At 42.3% G+C, this 22,731-nt stretch overlaps 1 protein-coding gene across 2 annotated transcripts; it reads left to right on the top strand.

Moving 5' to 3' along the window:
* Positions 1–630: 630 nt before the first annotated feature.
* Positions 631–22,401, top strand: LOC139546513 (tryptophan--tRNA ligase, mitochondrial-like). Of its 2 annotated transcripts, XM_071354973.1 has the most exons (7): positions 676–811; positions 7,641–7,741; positions 10,928–11,185; positions 19,589–19,669; positions 20,265–20,347; positions 20,462–20,580; positions 21,696–22,401. In XM_071354973.1, exons 1-7 carry the CDS (start codon positions 796–798, stop codon positions 22,142–22,144), a joined length of 1,107 nt encoding a protein of 368 aa, XP_071211074.1. In that variant the 5' UTR covers positions 676–795; the 3' UTR covers positions 22,145–22,401. The 2 variants fall into 2 exon arrangements, with proteins under 2 accessions (XP_071211075.1, XP_071211074.1); XM_071354974.1 differs by lacking the exon at positions 7,641–7,741 and having other exon boundaries at positions 631–811.
* The last annotated feature ends 330 nt before the right edge of the window (positions 22,402–22,731 follow it).

Genomic DNA, 22,731 nt, shown 5'->3' with positions numbered 1-22,731 from the left:
TCTGAGGACTTGGAGGATCGAGCGTGCCCTCCAAACGTGTGAAATCCAATCCACCTCAGTGTATAATCATATATATCGCCTCTCGTAATTAGGGAGGTATGGAGTAGAGTTCTGCAGCTGCTGGGGAAGTTTTAGGAGCTGGCTAGACACAACACCCGCCAATTAGACATAGGTTTCAGACAGAGAGGAAACCACACATGTCTGTCACACAACTATACATATGTATACATATATATGTAGGGTCTACTATACTGTGCCTTCCCAATACATACTAAAAATACAAAGACAAACAATATCATAGGAATTGAAAATGTATATAATGTACCGGTATATAATATAATATAATATACAGCATCTTCACATTTGCACTATTATAACTTTTAACACATGTATGTCTATTTGTTAAATCAAATACTTTTTTCCCACCTAAGAAAGTAGCTACATGTTTTGGAAAGAGTTTATCTATAGTGAAAGGGCTCGATTAAAACAATTTAACTGTGAAAAATATCTTACATTAGAGTAAATATATTATAGTAAATATTATATTATTGTATAATAATATGATATTAAATATGCAGGCTCCCCAGCCATCTCATACAACTCAAGTTAGTTCTCAAAAGCCTCATTTCTGAGAGTAGCCGATATAGGAGTACATTATGAACGCGCTGTTTGGCATGTGGTAGCCACCGTAGTTCCTTAGTCCAAGATGGCGCTCCCGATCAGGGGTAATGTGAAATATCTCCTTCAATTCATTCAAAAGCGTCGTTCTCCAAAAAGACTATTCTGCGCTGGACAATGTGCGGACGGAAAGGTAGTGTGTTTCAAATGCACATTTACTGTATATTCATTGGTTATTGTACACCTTGTATATAGCCTCGTTATTTTTTTGTGTTACTATTTCCTTTTCCAAATTGTTCTTATTTTTTAACTCTGCATTGTTGGAAAATGGCTCGTAAGTAAACAGTTCACAAAGGTCCACTACACCTTTTGTATTCGGCGCATGTGACAAATCAAATTTGATTTGATATTATGCTTAGACCAGGAGCGAACAGTAGGACGCTGTTTTTGACAGTTCATGTTCATGAAACAGTGCTAGCTGATGCAAGGCTTCCTGACATTATCTTGTTGGGAAAATGCATGGTTTATAAACGAAAACGATGTAGTTAATGTATTTAAATTCGTTCAAAAAATTCAGCCCCCCCCCCCCGCGTAGGCTGTATTAATTCAATGTTAGTGCTATAATAATGATGATTTGGATAGTTTGTTTATTAGTTCTATAATAGCAGCTAGTAGTTGCCTACTGTTTCAGTATGATATGTTGGATAAAGGAATAAAGACAGACACCAATGTCAAGTTCAATAGCCTTGTTGAGCATTGTACAAATCCCTACGCGTGGAGTCTGGGGAACAGTCCAGCTAGTCGATTACCTATCAACTAGACTCCGTAACACCTACTATTATTTGCCTAGTGGTAAAGCATTGAGATTGAGTAATGTGGCTGTGTAGTATTATCCTGCCATTTGTCATATTTGATACAAAGGTGCTTCACCACACGCCATTCATCCCGAACTGCTTCAATCTACTTTTTAATCCATCACTCTTCAATTTCCTCAATCTAATTATTTGTTCTATTTCTTGTCTGTATCATGTAATTCAGCTTTTAGCTGCGAATGTGTACAATATCAAATAAACCTAACTAATAAAAACCCATACACTTAAATAGGCAATTAATGTAGTAGCTTTTGCTAGAATGGTGGTCACCAACCTTGGTCCTGGTCATGCAGGCTTTTGTTCTAACTCCCCACTAATGAACTCAATCAGCAAGCCCTCATGTGTATTAGTACTGGGCTGGAACAAAAGCCTGCACACTGAGTAGGCTATTGAGTAAGGCCATGTGTGAAATGCTCAGCAGTTGATATAGCCTAGTGCTTTAGACTGCTGTTTCATGAGGAAATGTGTCCTCAAATCTAGAGGTCTATAATTATTACATATTTGATCTCCTTAAAATGCGTAATTTATTCTAGGATGGTTTACTATTTGAGCTTGCGCTGCACTCTTGATTTGCCATGACACGAGCCCCCTTGGATAAATTAATAGACTGTTAAATCCAACAACAATCCGCTAACAATAGTTTGTGCGTTTTGGCACAGTAAGGATGCTAATTATTGTGTTACGACCGAGTTATTTTATTTTTTTAAACTGATGTACGAGCTGTGGGGCCTTAATGACTGGCCAGTGGTGCTGAGGAACGGAATGCGCGCTCACCGCCGCTGCGTCTGTGTTTTGTTAAGGTGAAGTCTCTCGAGATTTTGGCGAGGTGTGTGCGCGCTGAGGCGGAAGGCTAGATGGAAGTGGAGGAACCGAAAGCATCATCACAGCAGTGCTTCATTACCTGAAATAACATCAGAAATGAAGTGTTGGTTTTCATTTGTTTAAATCTTCTCCAAATGTCGACGACAGCGCGCAAATCCGGACACAATGCTCCGAGGTGTGATGTGCGTCAAGACATTGAGCTCGAAAAAGTGTGTTAAGTCACTTCTGCAGACCAATAGAGATTAACTATAAACTGTCACTGATCTAGAGCAGACCATGACGTTTGACTTGGCCTTATATAAATCTGAGACTATTTAACACATTTTGTAGCCATATTTTCTTAGTAACCTATCCACACATACAATTTATAGTGAGATAGTTTAACTCTTGTGCTTACACAGCTCCGTCAGTCTACAAAGTCGTGGAAAATTATGGAACCTTTAAATACTAAGGTCGTCCTCATCTGTAAGGTTAATGTTAAAAGGCAGTGTATTGGGTCTGGATTCATTCCGTATTGTTGAAGTATAGGTGAAGATCTGTATTATAGCTCGATTGACATTTAAAGGCAATGTTCCTGCATTCACGGAGACTGCATCCATGGTAAACGGTGCATCTCTCAACTCGTTTGGAAATGACCTTTAATGTAAATAGTTAAATGTATCAACACATTTTCTTTAAATCTGCAATATATACATTTTTGGGAGACCTGACCAAATTCACATAGAAATGTGAATTATAGATCTGTCATTGAAAGCAAATCTAAAAAGCAGTAGATCTGTTCATTGTGCTATTTCTATGCTTCCTGTTCTTAAGTTTAGTTTTACTTTGGATTTTGTACACCAGCTGAAAATACAATATTTTTGGTTATTGAAAGGATATTTCACAGCAGTTTAGATGGTAGAATAATTCTATACAATTGCTTGTTTTGTCACATAAAGTGAAATAAGGCGAACTATTCAAATTTTAGCAACCAGGAAATGGCAGAGCGATTTCTGCATATTGCACCTTTTTGAAGTATTTTGCAGCATGAGATTGTGGGCAGTTGATGCACTTGAATGTACAACTGGCCAGAGAAGGCCATAATGGTGCATCTATTTTAGGCTAGGGTGTGGTGTAGGCCGAACTGATATTACATCAGTTGTTAGGGGCAGAGAGCGAGTAACCTGAGGGCAGACTTGTGGCAGCAGCTTTGGGCAGCCATGATTCCTCCTAGCACTGTGTAGCATGGTATTCCCTCCCTTCCTCTCTGTCCGCTCCTTAACTCGTCTGTGCTCCTAATGGCTGATATCAGTCATCTCAACCCCACGCTCCAGGAAGAAGGAAGTGACTTCTAATTCGCCTCTGCTCTGCTCAGTTCCAAGTTCACTCACTGTGGTGTCAGCTAAAACCATTAGAACAGCTCCCTAGCCCCACACAACAGGGAAACGTCATGGACTTCAAGTTGAGTACATTCATTAATTGCTCTATTTATTTGAAACTGTCAGAAAAGCCCACTAATTCTCACCAGTCTCGTCCATACAGGATAATTAGGCGTGTAAAAGGCATGCTAGGCCCACCAATGCTTTGCAAATCAGCCATTTGTCCAAACTCCCCCGAATGTCAGCATTTTTTTTCTTTTTTCGACGTACCTAAACTGAATTACAGAATAAGTCTGTCTCTAATATGTCTATGTTAATACCCAGGAAGCCTTAAAAGCTTTCCAATCCCATGTCTTAATCTGTGGAGACCCAGACGTTGGACAAAAGGTCTGATGGTTTTTAATTAAAATGTATCTGGAATCGTGCTTTTGGGCTGCGCTCAAGTCAACAGAAGCTGCGTGTGCGTGTGTTTCCTGGCAGAGGTTGGCCCTGGCCTCAGTGTTACCATCATTATAGATTGAATAATTTATGAAGTGTCTCCGGGTTATTTTTGCTGTGCTTATGGTATTATTATTTCCAGTCTGTGGAGTAAAATTAAACCACTCCATCATTAACTCATTCGGCCATCTTTTTATAGGCAAATTTAAAACACTCATTACTTAATGCAAATGCCTATTAATGGTATCAAATGCTGTTGACTAATACCTAATTTATCCAATGTCTTGATTTGTCCATGGTGTGCCCAACAAAGCCGTAGCTGTATCTGCTTCGCTAGGCCAGGCCCGTAGCTGTATCGGCTTAGCTAGGCCAGGCTCGTAGTGGTAGCTGTATCGGCTTAGCTAGGCCAGGGCTTTATTGGGTAGGCATTAACTTCACTAGGGTAGGGGGCAGCATTGGGAATTTTGGATGAAAAGCGTGCTCAAATTAAACTGCCTGCTACTCAGCCATAAAAGCTAGAATATGCATATAATTTGTAGATTTGGATAGAAAACACTCTGAAGTTTCTAAAACTGTTTGAATGATGTCTGTGAGTATAACAGAACTCATATGGCAGGCAAAAACCTGAGAAAAAATCCAACCAGGAAGTGGGAAATCTGAGGTTTGTAGTTTTTCAACTCTTTACCTATCGAATACATAGTGTCTATGGGGTCATATTGCACTTCCTAAGGCTTCCACTAGATGTCAACAGTCTTTAGAACCTTGTTTGAGGCTTCTACTGTGAAGTGGGAGCGAAATGAGAGGGGAATGAGTCAGAGGTCTGCCAGAGAACCACGAGCTGGCAACGCTCGTTCACGTGAGAGTTAGCTTGCGTTCCATTGCATTTCTGAAGACAAAGTAATTCTCCGGTTGGAACATTATTGAAAATTTATGTTAAAAACATCCTAAATATTGATTCTATACATCTTTCGACATGTTTTCTACGGACTGTAACGGAACTTTTTGACTTCGTCTGCACCTAGTGATCGCGCGTCATGAATTTTGATTACTGGGCTAAACGCGCAAACAAAAAGGAGGTTTTGGACATAAATGATGGACATTATTGAACAAAACAAACATTTATTGTGGAACTGGGATTCCTGGGAGTGCATTTTGATGATCATCAAAGGTAAGTGAATATTTATAATGCTATTTCTGACTTCTGTTGACTACACAACATGGCGGATATCTGTTTGGGTTGTGTTGGTCTCTGAGCGCTGTACTCAGATTATTGCATGGTGTGCTTTTTCCGTAAAGTTTTTTTGAAATCTGACACAGCGGTTGCATTAACTTCTCTGTGGCAGGTGGGACGCAAACGTCCCACCGGCCAATAGCCAGGGAAAATACAGCGCGCCATATTCAAATAACATGATATAAAAATCAAACTTTCATTAAATCACACATGTAAGATACCAAAAGAAAGCTACACTCGTTGTGAATCCAGCCAACATGTCAGATTTCAAAAAGGCTTTTCGGCGAAAGCATAAGATGCTATTATCTGATGATAGCACAACAGTAAACAAAGAGAGTAGCGTAATTCAACACTGCAAGCACGACACAAAACGCAGAAATAAAATATAAATCATGCATTACCTTTGACGAAATTATTTTGTTGGCATTCCAATATGTCCCATAAACATCACAAATGGTCCTGGTTCGATTAATTAATTCCGTCGATATATATCCAAAATGTCAATTTATTTGGACCGTTTCATCCAGAAAAACACAGCTTCCAACTTTCGCCAAGTCACTACAAAATATATCAAAAGTTACATGTAAACTTTACCAAAAGATTTCAAACTACTTTTGTAATACAACGTTAGGTATTTTTAAACGTTAATAATCGATCAATTTGAAGACGGGATAATCTGTGTTCAATACAAAAAGAAAACAAACTGACGCAACTTCTTTCGTAACGTGACTCTCTCAAAAACTTTACTTCATGTGACCCTCATTTACGATAGCCCTACTTCACTACACAAAGGAATAACCTCAACCGATTTCCAAGGACTGGTGACATCCAGTGGAAGCGGTAGGAACTGCAAGCAAGTCTATTAGAAATCTGGTGTCTCTAAGAAAACTATTTGAAAAGACAGTGACATCAAAAAAAATACATTCTGAATGGTTTATCCTCAGGGTTTTGCCTGCTACATAAGTTCTGTTATTCTCACATACATGATTCAAACAGTTTTAGAAACTTCAGAGTGTTTTCTATCCAAATCTACTAATAATATGCATATCTTATATTCTGGGAATGAGTAGCAAGCAGTTGAATTTTGGCATGATATTTTTCCGAAAGTGAAAATGCTGCCCCCTGCCCTGAAGAAGTTAAGGAGAAGTGGATCTAAAATTCCATGCATTACAGTTTTATCTTTTAGCAATGTTTATTATGAGTATTTATGTAAAATTATGTGGCTCTCTGCAAAATCACCGGATGTTTTGGAACTACTGAACATAACGCGCCAATGTAAACTTTACCGAACAAAACATACATGTATTGTGTAACATGAAGTCCTATGAGTGTCATCTGATGAAGATCATCAAAGGTTAGTGATTAATTTTATCTCTATTTCTGCTTTTTGTGACTCCTCTCTTTGGCTGGAAAAATCTTTGGCTGTGTTTTTCTGTGACTTGGCCCTGACCTAACATAATCGTTTGGTGTGCTTTCGTCGTAAAGCCTTTTTGAAATCGGACACTGTGGCTGGATTTACAACAAGTGTATCTTTAAAATGGTGTAAAATAATTGTATGTTTGAGGAATTTTATTTATTGGATTTCTGTTGTTTTGAATTTGGCGCCCTGCAGTTTCACTGGCTGTTGACGAGGTGGGAAGCTACCGTCCCACGTACCCTAGTGAGGTTTTAAGCTAGGTCTGATATCCGACTGTAGCCATAGCTCCGTATTGGGGTAGTCCTGGGCTGGGCTGCCTCCTGGTTATTTTTGGAGTGCTGTTGGTCTCTGTCTGCGGGGAGCACTGTTTTTGAAGGGCCTCCAGTCCCATTAATCAGCCGGGCAGGCCCTGTTCCCTGTCCCGCCTCACTGACACATTCTGTTCTTCTCTCCCTTCTCCTCCCCGCTTTCTGCACAGTATGAAGCACAGAGGAACCTCATCAATCACACCTGTCCCACACGTCAACCACAGATTTAATCAAACGCTCCGTTTGGGCACCCCACTCCTCCATCCATACCCCTCACAACCCCTTTTTAGAGAACAAATAATCTCTCTTTCACCCAGACCTACCTACCTTTCCCTCTCTGGCTTCTACGTTGCTCTCCTTCACTTTGTTGCGTTCTCTCGGTTTTTTAATATCTTCTGTCTCGCTTTCATTCTACCCCTGTGTTTTCTCTGTGATCATTCACAGTTTGTGATCTGATACAGGCTATACACACACACACTGCCCCATCACCCTCTAAAAGTGAGGGTGTACATTAAACACCATTTCCTGCTCAATAGCTCACTGAAGTGGGGCTCTGTTGGTCGCCTGCCTTAACAGGTCCCTATGTGAGAGTGGGATGGAGAGAAAGAGGGATGATGGAGAGGGGGGAGACGAAGGAGGTGGTGGTGGGAGCGGCAGGACCGAGGCCTGTTTTAGAGGTTGGTTCAGCATGGTTTCTGTGTTTAATGGGATGCCTGGGGTGAGGGTGAACACTGGACCCTGTGTGTCTGTCAGTGGGAGACCGAGGGGGACTAAGGCAGACGGACACAAGGACCAGAGAGCATCTAATCCCCACCGCTTAGGCCTAGCTCGATCCTTCCCATGCTGTGACGGATCTGGTCCCACGGAGGGGCTGACGGTACCCTGTGGAGGTGACCGGTGCCCCCGGTGGAGACTCTGAGAAGTGTTGAAATTGGCATGGTGGAGTTGTGGCCACTGCAGGGGCCGGTCCTCTGGAAGCCCTATGAGGGGGATGTCAGTGAGCCACTCTCATATGATGTGTGAGGAGAAAAGTCCGGAAGAAAATCACTGTTTCCCAGCCTCTTGCCCAATGGCAATCAAGCTACTCCAGTGATTTATGGTGTTGGCTGGCTGGACACAGACTTAGACAGACAGGCTGCAAGTCAGCAGCCAGTCAACTGAACTGAGATTGGAAGTCTACCTAGATGATGAAGTAGCTCAAGCGACGTAGGCCTACACAACATGCTTGGAGGACTGTCAGGAAAGCAGACTCTTCTTTTTGTGATAACTTGGAGGACTTCCCTTTGGAATGCCTTTGAGAGCACAATCCTTCATTCAATTAAAAATTATTTCTCTCTCTCCCGTTGTAAAGCAATATATTTGTCATCTTTTACACATTCCAGTGGAAAGTTGTCACAGCACTGTACTTTGCACACAATTAATAAGGATTTCTGGCATTCCTCTTTGCACATATGCTGTGATCCACATGTGGTCTGGGGGAAACTAGGAGGAGAATTTGGGAAAGAGAGTTGTGCTGTTCCATTGAATTTAGGCCGCAGGTCTTCTCTGGTCATAAGTCATAAAGAAAACAGTTTTTCTAATTAACTGAATCTTTTCCAAAACTTCCATCGATGATTGTTGATGTTTTTCTGCTTAATAGAAGCCGTGCGTTGCATTTTTGTAATGTCATTAGTGTGGTTTTGATGTCAGATGTGATTCACTTTTTACATCTGTGATGAATTCTGTCATATTCCTGCTGCCCACACACACACACACACACACACACACACACACACAACCTCCATCCCTCCTTCAGTTTCTTTCCATCATTCTCTTACACACTCACACGTGTTATACTAACACGCATCCCGGAAAGTGTCTGTGATTGTGAAAACATGGCCTGAAAGTATACGTAACCCTTCTAGCTGTTGGCGTTCGTCACACTCGGTGTGTAATGTAATCACCATATGCTAGATGTGGATGAAGAAACCTTTTGTCACCTAGGCTACGCCGTGGTAGGACAGCATCACACCCCTCATAGTAAAATATGAGTAGAGGTTACCAATGCTGCTACGTGTCATCAACAGGCCCACAACGGGTGGGAGAGAGGGCGAGACGCACAGAGAGAGGGCGAGACAGGTTGAGGGGGTTTGGTTACGAATGGGAGATTCTGCATCGGTGACTATTCACCTAGCATCTGGTCATTTCAGTTCCTCAAAGAACAGCCCCTTTCATGTTCAATACTTGCCTTAATTATCCCAATATTGTCGCGTTGTCAACATTTAGCATACTTTCCTACGTATCTTAATGTATTTCCTCAACTGTAGTCGCACATGTTAAAGAAAGTTTTAGAATTTTCTCTGACCAAATGCTAAACTGAGCAGAGGTGTCAGGCAGGCGTCTGTGATGTGTGAGCCTGATTACCCAGTGGCTAGTTAGCAGTTAGCGTTGACTCTGTTAGTTTGCGATTGTCTCAAATAACACCATTACCATGTCTGCATGGCTAATAGCCTCCCCCAGGGTGAGAGTAGGGGGGGGGGGGTGCATTTGGCATGTCAACGCGAGGTGAGAACACATGAGCCATATTCAGGCCGTCCACACCCAAATCACTCCTGACACCTCTGAAGGGGCCCTCAGCATCAATGGCTCTCTGCTGAAAGTACCCCCTCAGTAATAATGACATAAGCACCCAGTTCCTTCCTGCCGGCGCTGAGTGCTTGCCCCGTACTGACCTGGAATCTGATCCCAGAGGGCTGATCTCAGAGCAGTTATCTGATCCCCTAGGCCGAACAGACAGACGACAAACAGGATGGGACTGGTCTAGGAACTGCTGTTATCTTATCCCAGAGGCCGTGGAAGGCTGTCTGTCCCTCACAGAAACTGATTGGGATTCAGACTACTGTTGCTGTTTGCTGAACGTACAAGAAATCCTTTGAGTGTTTTGGTTTTCTGATTAGTTATGATAACCCAAAATACTGTATAATTACCTGCACAATATTTGAGTAAGTTCCTAAAGATTTGTCAAGATAAAGAATTTCAAAGATTGCAGCTCAAGTTACACAGCAAGGGATTTCAACCCAATTCTGTTTGCAAGGTATCCAGAATTGATTTTATGACACCTGTTTTCGCTTGTGGTGTGAAGGGTAGTGCACCGATACAATTTCAAGCACTGTGTATAACCAACACTCAGACAGGCATAGCAGAGTGAGCAGACAGTCCCTCCTAACATACTACAACAAATTGTTTACGCTTTTCTGCTGAACAGCAGTGCTGTATAATATATTTAGCCAAGAAACCCCTCAAGTCATAAGTGAAGTTCCAGGTTCCCTTCCATGCCACCTCCGTACCGCAGTATTTGGTCCAGGCCGGGCACAATGTCATATCTAGTAGGAATGGACCAAGGCCAGAACCTAGCAGACTTTATCGATGCCATGGATCAATGGAGTAAGTCAAAGCCAGACCTGAGCATGCCAGAACCCAGCAGAACCAGAAACACTATTTACCCACAGATCCGAAAGGGAAGAGTGATCTCTCTCTTTTAGAGGGGAAAGGGCCCATTCCATGGCTTTAAAATAAGGCCTTTGTTTCTGATACACTTTGGTTTATGGCGATCTTGAGTATGACCTCTCTCTCTCCCAAATTTGATTTGTGCTCTGACTATATACCTACACTAAATAGGAGGAGCCTTTTTTAATTACTCTTATTGGTTTGACAGCCTGCCCTGCTTTCATTGGCAGTTTGTAGTTGTTCATGCTCTGGCCTCATTGGCTCATTTTGTTGGCTATTCTGTTCTCCCACTGACTGTTAGAGGTGCTAGCTATGGAGATAATTCAGCATCTCAATAACAGCTCATCAATGAAAATCAAATCTCTCTTCCCCCCCAGGAGCCTCCAGGTGGGCGTGTGTTCTCAGGAATCCAGCCCACGGGTGTGCCCCACCTGGGGAACTACCTTGGGGCTCTGGAGAGCTGGGTGTCCCTGCAGAACCAGTACCCCTCAGTGCTCTACAGCATAGTGGACCTGCACTGCATCACCCAGCCCCAGGACCAAGCCCTGCTGCGGGTTAACATACTGGACATGGCTGCCAGCCTGCTGGCCTGTGGCATCAACCCAGAGACATCTATCCTCTTCCAACAGTCACAGGTTAGTCAGACACGCACACACACAGACCACCATACACCCGCAATTGGTAGTGTTCACCCCCCACACACACACAGAGTTTGAACCTACAGTACCAGTCAAAAGTTTGGACACCTACTCATTCGAGGGTTTTTCTTTTATTTCTACTATTTTCTGCATAGAAAAATAGTGAAGACAACAAAACTATGAAATAACACATATGGAATCATGTAGTAACCAAAACAGTGTTAAACAAATCAAAATATATTTGAGATTGTTTAAAGTAGCCACCCTTTGCCTTTGACAGCTTTGCACACCCTTGACATTCTCTCAACCAGCTTCATGAGGTAGTCACCTGGAATGCATTTCAATTAACAGGTGTGCCTTAACTTCTTATGGCTGCAATCCCGGTAATGGGAGGATATGACAACAGCCAGTGAAAGTGCAGGGCGCCAAATTCAAAACAACAGAAATCTCATAATTAAAATTCCTCAGACATACATGTTTCTTATACCATTTTAAAGGTAATCTTGTTGTTAACCTCTTGACGCTAGGGGTCAGATTTTTTTTATATTTTTAAAATAACGTTCCCAAGGTAAACTGACTATTTCTCAGGTCCAGATCGTAGAATATGCATATAATTTACAGATTAGGATAGAAAACACTCCAAAGTTTCCAAAACTGTCAAAATATTGTCTGTGAGTATAACAAAACTGATTCTGCAGGCGAAAACCTGAGGAAATCTAACCCGGAAGTGATTTATTTTTATTTTTAATCTGTTTCCTTGTCCGTCTTTCTTCCATTTTAAAGGGGTATCAACCAGATTCCTTTTCCAATGGCTTCCTCAGGCTGTGACCAGGCTTTAGACATAGTTTCAGGCTTTTATTTTGAAAAATGAGCGAGATTTTACAAAACTAGTCAAGTGTCCTTTGATTAGTTCTTGCGCGCGAGAGGGTAGCTCTCCATTTTCTTTCTCTCTTTTATTGAATAGGTTACGGTCCGGTTGAAATATTATCGATTATGTTTGTTAAAAACAACCTGAGGATTGATTATAAGAAAACATTTGACATGTTTCTACGAACATTACGGATACTTTTTGGAATTTTCGTCGAACGGAACGAGGCTTTGGTTTTCTGAACATAACGCGCAACCCAAATGGTGTTTTTTTTGTTATAAAATTAATATTTATCTTACAAAAATAACATTTATTGTGTAACTGGCAGTCTCGTGAGTGCAAACATCCGAAGATTATCAAAGGTAAGCAATTAATTTTATTGCTTTTCTGACTTTCGTGACCATGCTAATTTGGGGCTAGCTGTTCTAGCATTGATTGATACACTCACAAAAGCTTGGGTTGCTTTCCCTGCAAAGCATATTTTCAAAATCTGACACGATAGGTGGATTAACAACAAGCTAAGCTGTGTTTTGGTATATTTCACTTGTGATTGCATGATTATAAATATTTTTAGTAATATTTTGCGCCCTGCAATTCAGCGGTTGTTTAGGAAAATGATCCCGCTAAAGGGATCCGTAGCGCAGAGAAGTTAATCCCACCAAAGTGTGGCACTACAAACCACTACAAACGATTGTTAGGTCACACCAAACCACAATAAGCACAGCCATTTTTCCAGCGAAAGATAGCAGTCACAAAAAGCAGAAATATAGCTAAAATTAATCACTAACCTTTGATGATCATCAGATGACACTCATAGGACTTCATGTTACACAATACATGCATGTTTTGTTTGATAAAGTTCATATTTATAACAACAAATCTGAGTTTACATTGGCGCGTTACATTCACTAGTTCCAAAAACATCCAGTGATAGTGCATAGCCACATCGTTTCAACAGAAATACTCATCATAAATGTAGATGATAATACAAGTTATACACATGGAATTATAGATATACCTCTCCTTAATGCCACCGCTGTGTCAGATTTCAAAAAAACTTTACGGAAAAAGCAAACCATGCAATAATCTGAGACGGAGCTCAGAACAATAGCCAAATTAGCCGCCATGTTGGAGTCAACAGAAACCAGAAATGACATGATAAATATTCCCTTACCTTTGATCTTCATCAGAATGCACTCCCAGGAATCCCAGGTCCACAATAAATGCTTGATTTGTTCGATAATGTCCGTTATTTAAGTCCAATTAGCTACTTTGGTTAGCGCGTTTGGTAAACAATTCCAAAGTCACAAAGCGCGTTCACTAAAACGTGACAATGTCCAAAAGTTCCGTAACAGTCAGTAGAAACATGTCAAACGATGTATTGAATCAATCTTTAGAATGTTGTTAACATACGTCTTGAATAACATTCCAACCGGAGAATTACATTGACTTCAGATGAGCAATGGAACAGAGCTGCCTCTCACGTGAACGCGCGTGGTCAAAGCATGGTCGCCTCATGGCAGTGGTGACTCATTCCTGTCTCCTTCGGCCCCCCTTCACAGTAGGGGTAGCAGTAGGGGTATCAGACAAAGTTCTATTGACTGTTGACATCTAGTGGAAGCCGTAGGAAGTGAAAACTCATCCATATCTCGCTGTAATTTCAATGGGAGCTTGGTTGAAAATCTACCAGCCTCAGAAAAAATCCAAACAGGAAGTGGAACTTAACAGGTTTTTACCTGCCATATGAGTTCTGTTATACTCACAGACATTATTCAAACAGTTTTAGAAACTTCAGAGTGTTTTCTATCCAATACTAATAATAATATGCATATACAGTGGGGCAAAAAAGTATTTAGTCAGACACCAATTGTGCAAGTTCTCCCACTTAAAAAGATGAGAGGCCTGTAATTTTCATCATTGGTACACTTCAACTATGACAGACAAAATGAGGGAAAAAAATCCAGAAAATCACATTGTAGGATTTTTAATGAATTTATTTGCAAATTATGGTGGAAAATAAGTATTTGGTCAATAACAAAAGTTTATCTCAATACTTTGTTATATACCCTTTGTTGGCAATGACAGAGGTCAAACGTTTTCTGTAAGTCTTCACAAGGTTTTCACACACTGTTGCTGGTATTTTGGCCCATTCCTCCATGCAGATCTCCTCTAGAGCAGTGATGTTTTGGGGCTGTTGCTGGGCAACACGGACTTTCAACTCCCTCCAAAGATTTTCTATGGGGTTGAGATCTGGAGACTGGCTAGGCCACTCCAGGACCTTGAAATGCTTCTTACGAAGCCACTCCTTCGTTGCCAGGGCGGTGTGTTTGGGATCATTGTCATGCTGAAAGACCCAGCCATGTTTCATCTTCAATGCCCTTGCTGATGGAAGGAGGTTTTCACTCAAAATCTCACGATACATGGCCCCATTCATTCTTTCCTTTACACGGATCAGTCGTCCTGGTCCCTTTGCAGAAAAACAGCCCCAAAGCATGATGTTTCCACCCCCATGCTTCACAGTAGGTATGGTGTTTGGATGCAACTCAGCATTCTTTGTCCTCCAAACACGACGAGTTGAGTTTTTACCAAAAAGTTATATTTTGGTTTCATCTGACCATATGACATTCTCCCAATCTTCTTCTGGATCATCCAAATGCTCTCTAGCAAACTTCAGACGGGCCTGGACATGTACTGGCTTAAGCAGGGGGACACGTCTGGCACTGCAGGATTTGAGTCCCTGGCGCCGTAGTGTGTTACTGATGGTAGGCTTTGTTACTTTGGTCCCAGCTCTCTGCAGGTCATTCACTAGGTCACTAGGTGAGATCTTGCGTGGAGCCCCAGATCGAGGGAGATTATCAGTGGTCTTGTATGTCTTCCATTTCCTAATAATTGCTCCCACAGTTGATTTCTTCAAACCAAGCTGCTTACCTATTGCAGATTCAGTCTTCCCAGCCTGGTGCAGGTCTACAATTTTGTTTCTGGTGTCCTTTGACAGCTCTTTGGTCTTGGCCATAGTGGAGTTTGGAGTGTGACTGTTTGAGGTTGTGGACAGGTGTCTTTTTATACTGATAACAAGTTCAAACAGGTGCCATTAATACAGGTAACGAGTGGAGGACAGAGGAGCCTCTTAAAGAAGAAGTTACAGGTCTGTGAGAGACAGAAATCTTGCTTGTTTGTAGGTGACCAAATACTTATTTTCCACCATAATTTGCAAATAAATTCATTAAAAATCCTACAATGTGATTTTCTGGATTTTTCCCCCCTCATTTTGTCTGTCATAGTTGAAGTGTACCTATGATGAAAATTACAGGCCTCATCTTTTTAAGTGGGAGAACTTGCACAATTGGTGGCTGACTAAATACTTTCCCCCCCCACTGTATTAGCAACTATGACTGAGGAGCAGGCCGTTTGCTCTGGGCACCTCTGTGCACCTTCATCCAAGCTACTCAATACTGCCCCTGCAGCCATAAGAAGTTAAGTTAATTTGTGGAATTTCTCCTCAATGTGTTTGAGCCAGTCAGTTGTGTTGTGACAAGGTAGGGGTGGTATACCAAAGAAAGCCCTTTCTGGTAAAAGACCAAGTCCATATTATGGCAAGAACAGCTCAAATAAGCGAAGAGAAATTACAGTCCATCATTACTTTAAGACATGAAGGTCAGTCAATCTGGACAATTTCAAGAACTTTGCAAGTCTTCAAGTGCAGTCGCAAAACCATCAAGCTCTATGATGAAACTGGCTCTCATGAGGACCGCCACAGGAAAGGAAGACCCAGAGTTACCTCTGCTGCAGAGGATAAGCATGAATCAGGCCTTCATGGTCAAATTGCTGCAAAGAAACCACTACAAAAGGACACTAATAAGAAGAGACTTGCTTGGGCCAAGAAACACGAGCAATGCACATTAGACCGGTGGAAATCTGTCCTTTTGGTCTGATGATTCCAAATTTTAGATTTTTGGTTCCAACCGCTGTGTCTTTGTGACGCAGAGTAGATGAACGGATGATCTCTGCATGTGTGGTAACCACGTGAAGCATGGAGGAGGTGTTGTGGGGGTGCTTTGCTGGTGACACTGTCAGTGATTTATTTAGAATTCAAGGCACACTTAACTAGCATGGCTACCACAGTATTCTGCAGTGATACGCCGTCCCATCTGATTTGGCTTAGTGGGACTATCATTTGTTTTTCAACAGGACAATGACCCAACACACTTCCAGGCTGTGTAAGCTCTATTTGACCAAGAAGAAGAGTGATGGAGTTCTGCCTCAGATGACCTGGCCTCCACAATCATCCGACCTCAACCCAATTGAGATGAGTTGGACCTTAGAGTGAAGGACAAGCAGCCAACATGTGCTCAGCATATGTGGGAAGTCCTTCAAGACTGTTGGAAAAGAATTCCAGGTGAAGCTGGTTGAGAGAATGCCAAGTGTGCGCAAAGCTGTCATCAAGGCAAAGGGTGGCTATTTGAAGAATCTCAAATATAAAATATATTTTGATTTGTTTAACACTTTTGGTTACTACATGATTCCATAAGTGTTCGTAGTTTTGATGTCTTCACTATTATTCTACAATGTAGAAAATAGTACAAATAAAGAAAAACCCTTGAATGAGTAGTTGTGTCCAAACTTTTGACTGGTACTCTACATTCTTATGTGGTTTACAAACCGTTAGAAAAGCTGAGAGTTTTTGTGACTTGGCGGTCTGAGCAGGCTGCCTTGGATCTGTTTCCCAGCATGTCAACAAGAGACTGAGCTGGAGCAGCGGCCATATTGGAATGTATGTTTTATCATGGCAATCTCAATGTTTACGTAATGCAGCAGCTTTAAAACGCTTATTCTATCACTCCGATCCTTATCTTTGTGTGCTCTGCAAATTCACAGGGATTAGGAAAACACATATTCACAGAACACCATTTACTTCAGAGGAAACCACATGAAGGGGGTGATAGATATGCACCACTTCAACAGATCAGTTTCAGGGAGGTGTTAGGAATAGAAGTGAATCATAAGACATTTTATTTTCCCTGGACACCTAAATTGTGTGTTTGTGTGTCTATCTCTGGAAATGTCATGTCTGTTTTGATAGTGTGATCATCTGTGATTTTCCTCACACACACACACACAGCCCTATTTTTATTCCCGTTTAGCTTCATGCCACATATCTTGGCAGCGAAGGAGACCTCCCATCGAACACATGAGCCGGAGTCTGTTCCACATGTACAAATACCACTACCACCCAAAGAAAACACTTGACTTCATTGAAAAAGTGGTTACAAGCCGAAATCAATAGTGTCTTAAGGGAAGGGCCCTCATCTTGAGAATGGAAAAGCGTGTGTGTGTGTGTGCGCGCGAAAGAAAGACCATAGTAAAGTTAGACCCTTTCTTACTGGAATAACAGCAGCAGATCGACAAAGCTGTGAGTTTTATAGAAATATCTTGGCTCCCACCCGCTAATAAATGAAAGAGCTGTTGATCTACTGTGTAATGACTAAATCAGTCGTCCTATAATGACATAGTCCATAACATTAATAGTAGCGTCTTTGTTTCAGTTACTACGAAAAAAAATCACATTCAATATGAATGCAGTTGTTGTTCATTATGAACCTTCTAAAAAGTGTTTTATTGAAACTAGAGCCGTGTCAGTGTCCCTCACTCTTCTGTCATCAACCTCTTATCCCACCTTCATCGTCTGGCTGGAATTTTCTACTTACATTCATTCAGTTTTAAGTCCTGGTTTAGTTCTGTGCTGTCCTAAATTTATATCAGACTCTTTAGAATCTGTTTTAAATGGAGAGGGATGGCAGCCACTTTGCCAGCGCCAATAAACTTTAATTCTCTGAGGCTGAATTTTTTTCACACCAATGAGTTGTTGGCCAGGCCCATTGATTTTAGAGAGGCCCATGTCAAAGAGAGAAGCATCGGATGGTTGTAGCCTTATGCAGAGAGGGAGTCGTTAAACAAGCCCTGCTAAGGCTTAGGTTATTGGAGTTATTTAATGGCTCTAATGCCTTGATACCGATGTATAATGGAGTATGGCCATTGGCTATGACCTCTAGGGCAAAAGAGCACCTGCTAAGGCATGCAGACTCAGAGGGGGTGGGGGGAATCCAGTGTAGTTCCTATCTCTGCCACATGGTGGGGCTAGGTGTCACCCCCACCTGTCCCCAGAGAATCTGAAAGGTTTTTAGTTACAGTATGTTTTGTAGTGGTGGAGAAGTAGCCTGGCTGACTTGACCTGTGGGGTCAACCAGACTAGTGGAGAAGAGACTTTGATTTTCATTTTACAGGTAGGCTTCGTCTAACCCCTTACACTTGGCCTATAGGGATAAATTGAAATATTTATTACAGAGGAAATATGGAAGCATATGCATAACCATGGTAGCAATTAAAAGGGAACCGGTTGGAGATTATGGCAAAATGATTAGACTAAAGGTAAGGACACAGCAGTTCACCTAACACAAGACTGTATCCAAACATTACACTTGATTTTATGTGCATTTTACATTTACTGTACTTTTCACCTCATTTTGTTGATAACACGATCTGAAAATTCTCTGGATACATTCAGTAACCTGATAAGAATATTCATAGCGAAATTTTGGGCAGGTGCAATATAGGACAAAAAAATGATATGGGTTTGAGTGAGAGGTCCAACTGGTGTTTCCAAGTGGCCACACACACCTCAAGTGTGCACAGTCTCTATGTAATTTCAATGTACTTTTATGACTCGAAGTCTTCAACTATAAGATACTTTTTTTGAGCTCTCCTAACTGTCCCAATGAGGAACTAGAGCAAGCACACTTTTGGAACACAGCCCTGCATCCCCGTCTTTACACAATTACTGTTTGCGCAATCCAAAAACGATCTATTATATAACGCAATCTGGGTCAGGTGGGCATAATTTGAAAGCTTGTTCTATTGCCAACATGACTAGCTAAGTTATAAAATACGATCTTAGTGTCAGGCTTTCGCAAGGCAATTCAGAGAAGCAGATCGTAATAGGATTCATGAGTCCATTCATATGTGTGATCCATGGCAAATTTTCTTAGCAAACAGGCTCATTCTGTTCAGGACAACCCAGGGTATAATGGCATGTCATCTTCTAACTGTACATCAGACATAGTGATCATAAATGGTGACACTGTATATTACATGCGTTTTATGATATGGAAATGTGAAGTGCACATTTGGACTCACGGGTGTTTGGCTTGCTTGTATGACATCAAAGCGGTATTTATTATAATCCTCAACTTATCTTTCAAAATATATAGAGCCCCTGATGTGTGCGGTACTCAAGTTCAGAACGGCTGTCAGTCAAAACCAATACGGAGCTGTGAAGCGTAGAGCCTGAGCTCTGACGTCATGTATAGCATGTTACTGTACAGACACTGCGTTCCAATTCCGGTGCTTATCTATGTCCAAATCTGTCATTTTTCAACCCGTATACGGGTACGATTGGAAAGGACTACAGACAAACAATATTTGGGCTTCAATTATGTTGACTGACTGGTTGTGATGACTCTCCCTCTCTTCCACAGGTCTCTGAACACGCTGAACTGTCCTGGATCCTAGGCTGTCTTACCAGTATGCCCCGACTCAGACACCTGCCTCAGTGGAAGGTACAGAACGGCTTGGGGATGCTGTGGAATTTGAAATGCAGTGGTAGAACCACTGAATGAGTTTACTTGGGGACAAATCATGAGTTTTTGTGTAAATTATGCATTGATTTCAATGGGAGAATTGTGCTGAAAAGTACAATTATTTAGTGAAGTTACAAATGGTGGAAAGGTCAATGCTTTTCTTCAGTCTTCCTCCATTTTCTTTTCTCATTTTCAGCATCCTGACCTATTGTTTTAGTCCTGTTTGTTTCTCATACCTCACCTGCCAGATCTGTTTTAACGTTCTCATAATGACAGTGATTTCCCTGGCCACATGCAGTTTTACTAGGATGCCAGAGGGAAGGAAGGGACGGCCAGCAGTGTTCTGGTTCTACTCAGAAAACACCTTTTGTTTACTCAACCGATGAGTTCATGTCAAACGTGGCAGAAAATGTCCCTTGAATTCAGCCATGTTGTGTTTGTGGGAGCACTCTTCACTCGTAAAGAGAAAACGCCTTCTTAAAAATAACCTAACACGTTTTTATTTTCTTGTTCTCTCTCTCTCCTTTAATTTCTCTTCCTGCTCTCTCTCACTCTTTCTATCCCCTCTCCCCAGATGAAGAGTAAACAGAAGAATGAGGGGAGTGTGGGGCTGTACACGTACCCCGTCCTGCAGGCTGCAGATATTCTCCTCTACAAGTGAGATCAGTCTCTACAGTACCACATTGTGTCTGTGTTGCTGCTGCCTCAAATGAATAAAATATTTAAGACAACGTTTAGTAAGTTTGGGTTTTCTCCTGTATGTTCTGACAGGTCAACTCACGTCCCAGTAGGAGAAGATCAGGTCCAACATCTGGAGCTTGCTCAGGACCTGGCCCGCATCTTCAACAACACCTACGGAGACTTCTTCCCTGAGCCACGTGCTCTGCTCAGTAAGTCAGCACACTGTATGATCATTGGTTATATTTGCAGGCAGAGTACTCTCAACATTTCTCTCGCTCTCTCTGTTTCTCATACACGTCCAGATGCAAATCTCTACACACACAGAAAGACACATGGCCAGCATGTTCTACTGATGGAGACTCTGACAAAGACACATGGCCAGCATGTTCTACTGATGGAGACTCTGACAGAAAGACACATGGCCAGCATGTTCTACTGATGGACACTCTGACAGAAAGACACATGGCCAGCATGTTCTACTGATGGAGACTCTGACAGAAAGACACATGGCCAGCATGGTCTACTGATGGAGACTCTGACAGAAAGACACATGGCCAGCATGGTCTACTGATGGACACTGACAGAAAGACACAGGGCCAGCATGTTCTACTGATGGACACTCTGACAGAAAGACACAGGGCCAGCATGTTCTACTGATGGACACTCTGACAGAAAGACACATGGCCAGCATGTTCTACTGATGGAGACTCTGACAGAAAGACACATGGCCAGCATGTTCTACTGATGGAGATTCTGACAGAAAGACACATGGCCAGCATGTTCTACTGATGGAGATTCTGACAAAGACACATGGCCAGCATGTTCTCCATCATTATGGCCATCGTAAAAGCATAAGATGTAACCAACCATGCGTGTAATGGAGCTTTGATTAAATGACTGTTCCTGTCATCTTATATCTGAGAACTAGAGTGATAATAGATTTTTTTTGGGGGGGTGCTATGTCCTCAAGATGACTTGGTGTGTGTGTTGAGATGAATAGATGTGTGTGTATTACAGGGGTTGTCAGCAGTTTGACACCTGTCAATCATCAGCCGCGTCTTTGAAACCAAATCAAAGATGTCCTCTTAAGCTCTTAGTTTCAGGGTGATTTATCAGGATATGGACCCACACACCCCCTCTTCACCCTGACTTCTCTGCTCACAGCATACTGCCAGGACCTGGTTCTTATGGTGACATGATTCAAAAGGGATTCATTTGAAGCAAGGATATCATGCATACATCCACCTTAATAAGATGCTGTAGCCATATCGCTGCCTAACACAACCCAGCCTTAACAAGACCTATTCTCTTTCATCCCAATCAGGCTCCACGCGAAAGGTGAAATCCCTCCGTGACCCCTCCTCCAAGATGTCCAAATCAGACCCCCAGAAGATGGCCACTGTCAACCTCACCGACTCTCCCGACGACATCGTCCTCAAGATCCGCCGCTCCGTCACAGACTTCACCTCTGAGGTGACCTTTGACCCTGAGGTTCGTCCGGGCGTGTCCAACCTGGTGCTGATTCATGCGGCAGTGGCGGGGTGCACGGTAGAGGAGGCAGTAGGGTGGGCCAAGGGGCTGGACACGGGAAAGTACAAACAGCTGGTAGCGGATGCTGTGGTGCAGCGGCTCACACCAATCAGGGAGGAGATTGAGAGGCTGAGGGGGGACAGGGGGCACCTGGAGAGGCTGCTGGCCCACGGAGCCCAGAGGGCCAGGGAGCTGGCTGCACCTGTACTCAAGGAGGTCCACCACAGAGTAGGCTTCTGCTGAGGGAAAAAGGGGGAGGCTTCTGCTGAGGGAAAAAGGGGGGTCAAATTGCCTGTTTTCTATGGTTTGTCAATTAATTTAATTTAATTTACTTCTGAATAATCCCATACCAGAAAGGCGGGTTGGGACAGAGGGACAACACGTTTGGGGGGGGGGACTGGAAGATTGGCTATGTGTTGTCATTTATGAGGCTCTGTGCCTTGTTTCATATTGCTGATAATGCTTTTTTTATTATTTAAAGAATAAATATGTACAGTATACTCTGGGTTTCTCAAGCTCTATCACAAACAACACACACACCTTCCCTTCATGGCCTTCATCAGACAGTCTGTGGGTAGTGAGTAGGCTAATGCCCTGTCAATAGTAGGCATTCTGCCTGTTCAGTTGTGGGCTCTGGTCTACAGATGGAGATGGAACATGGAGAAGAGCTCAGCCTCACTGTGATACTTGGATAGACTAACCTGCGATCTGGACTGCTTAGGATAATATTTTTACCCTCTGGTTTATCCTGATATTTTCTCCCACAGTCCTGGTGATGAAAAAGATCCCTCTGTGGGAGCTGGACTAAAATATGGCAGAAAATATAGCCT

This window comes from Salvelinus alpinus, chromosome 20 (genome assembly GCF_045679555.1).
Source record: "Salvelinus alpinus chromosome 20, SLU_Salpinus.1, whole genome shotgun sequence".
Taxonomy (NCBI): domain Eukaryota; kingdom Metazoa; phylum Chordata; class Actinopteri; order Salmoniformes; family Salmonidae; genus Salvelinus; species Salvelinus alpinus.
The sequence above is the reverse complement of the archived record's forward strand: the minus strand, read 5'-3'. Positions and strand labels throughout refer to the sequence as shown.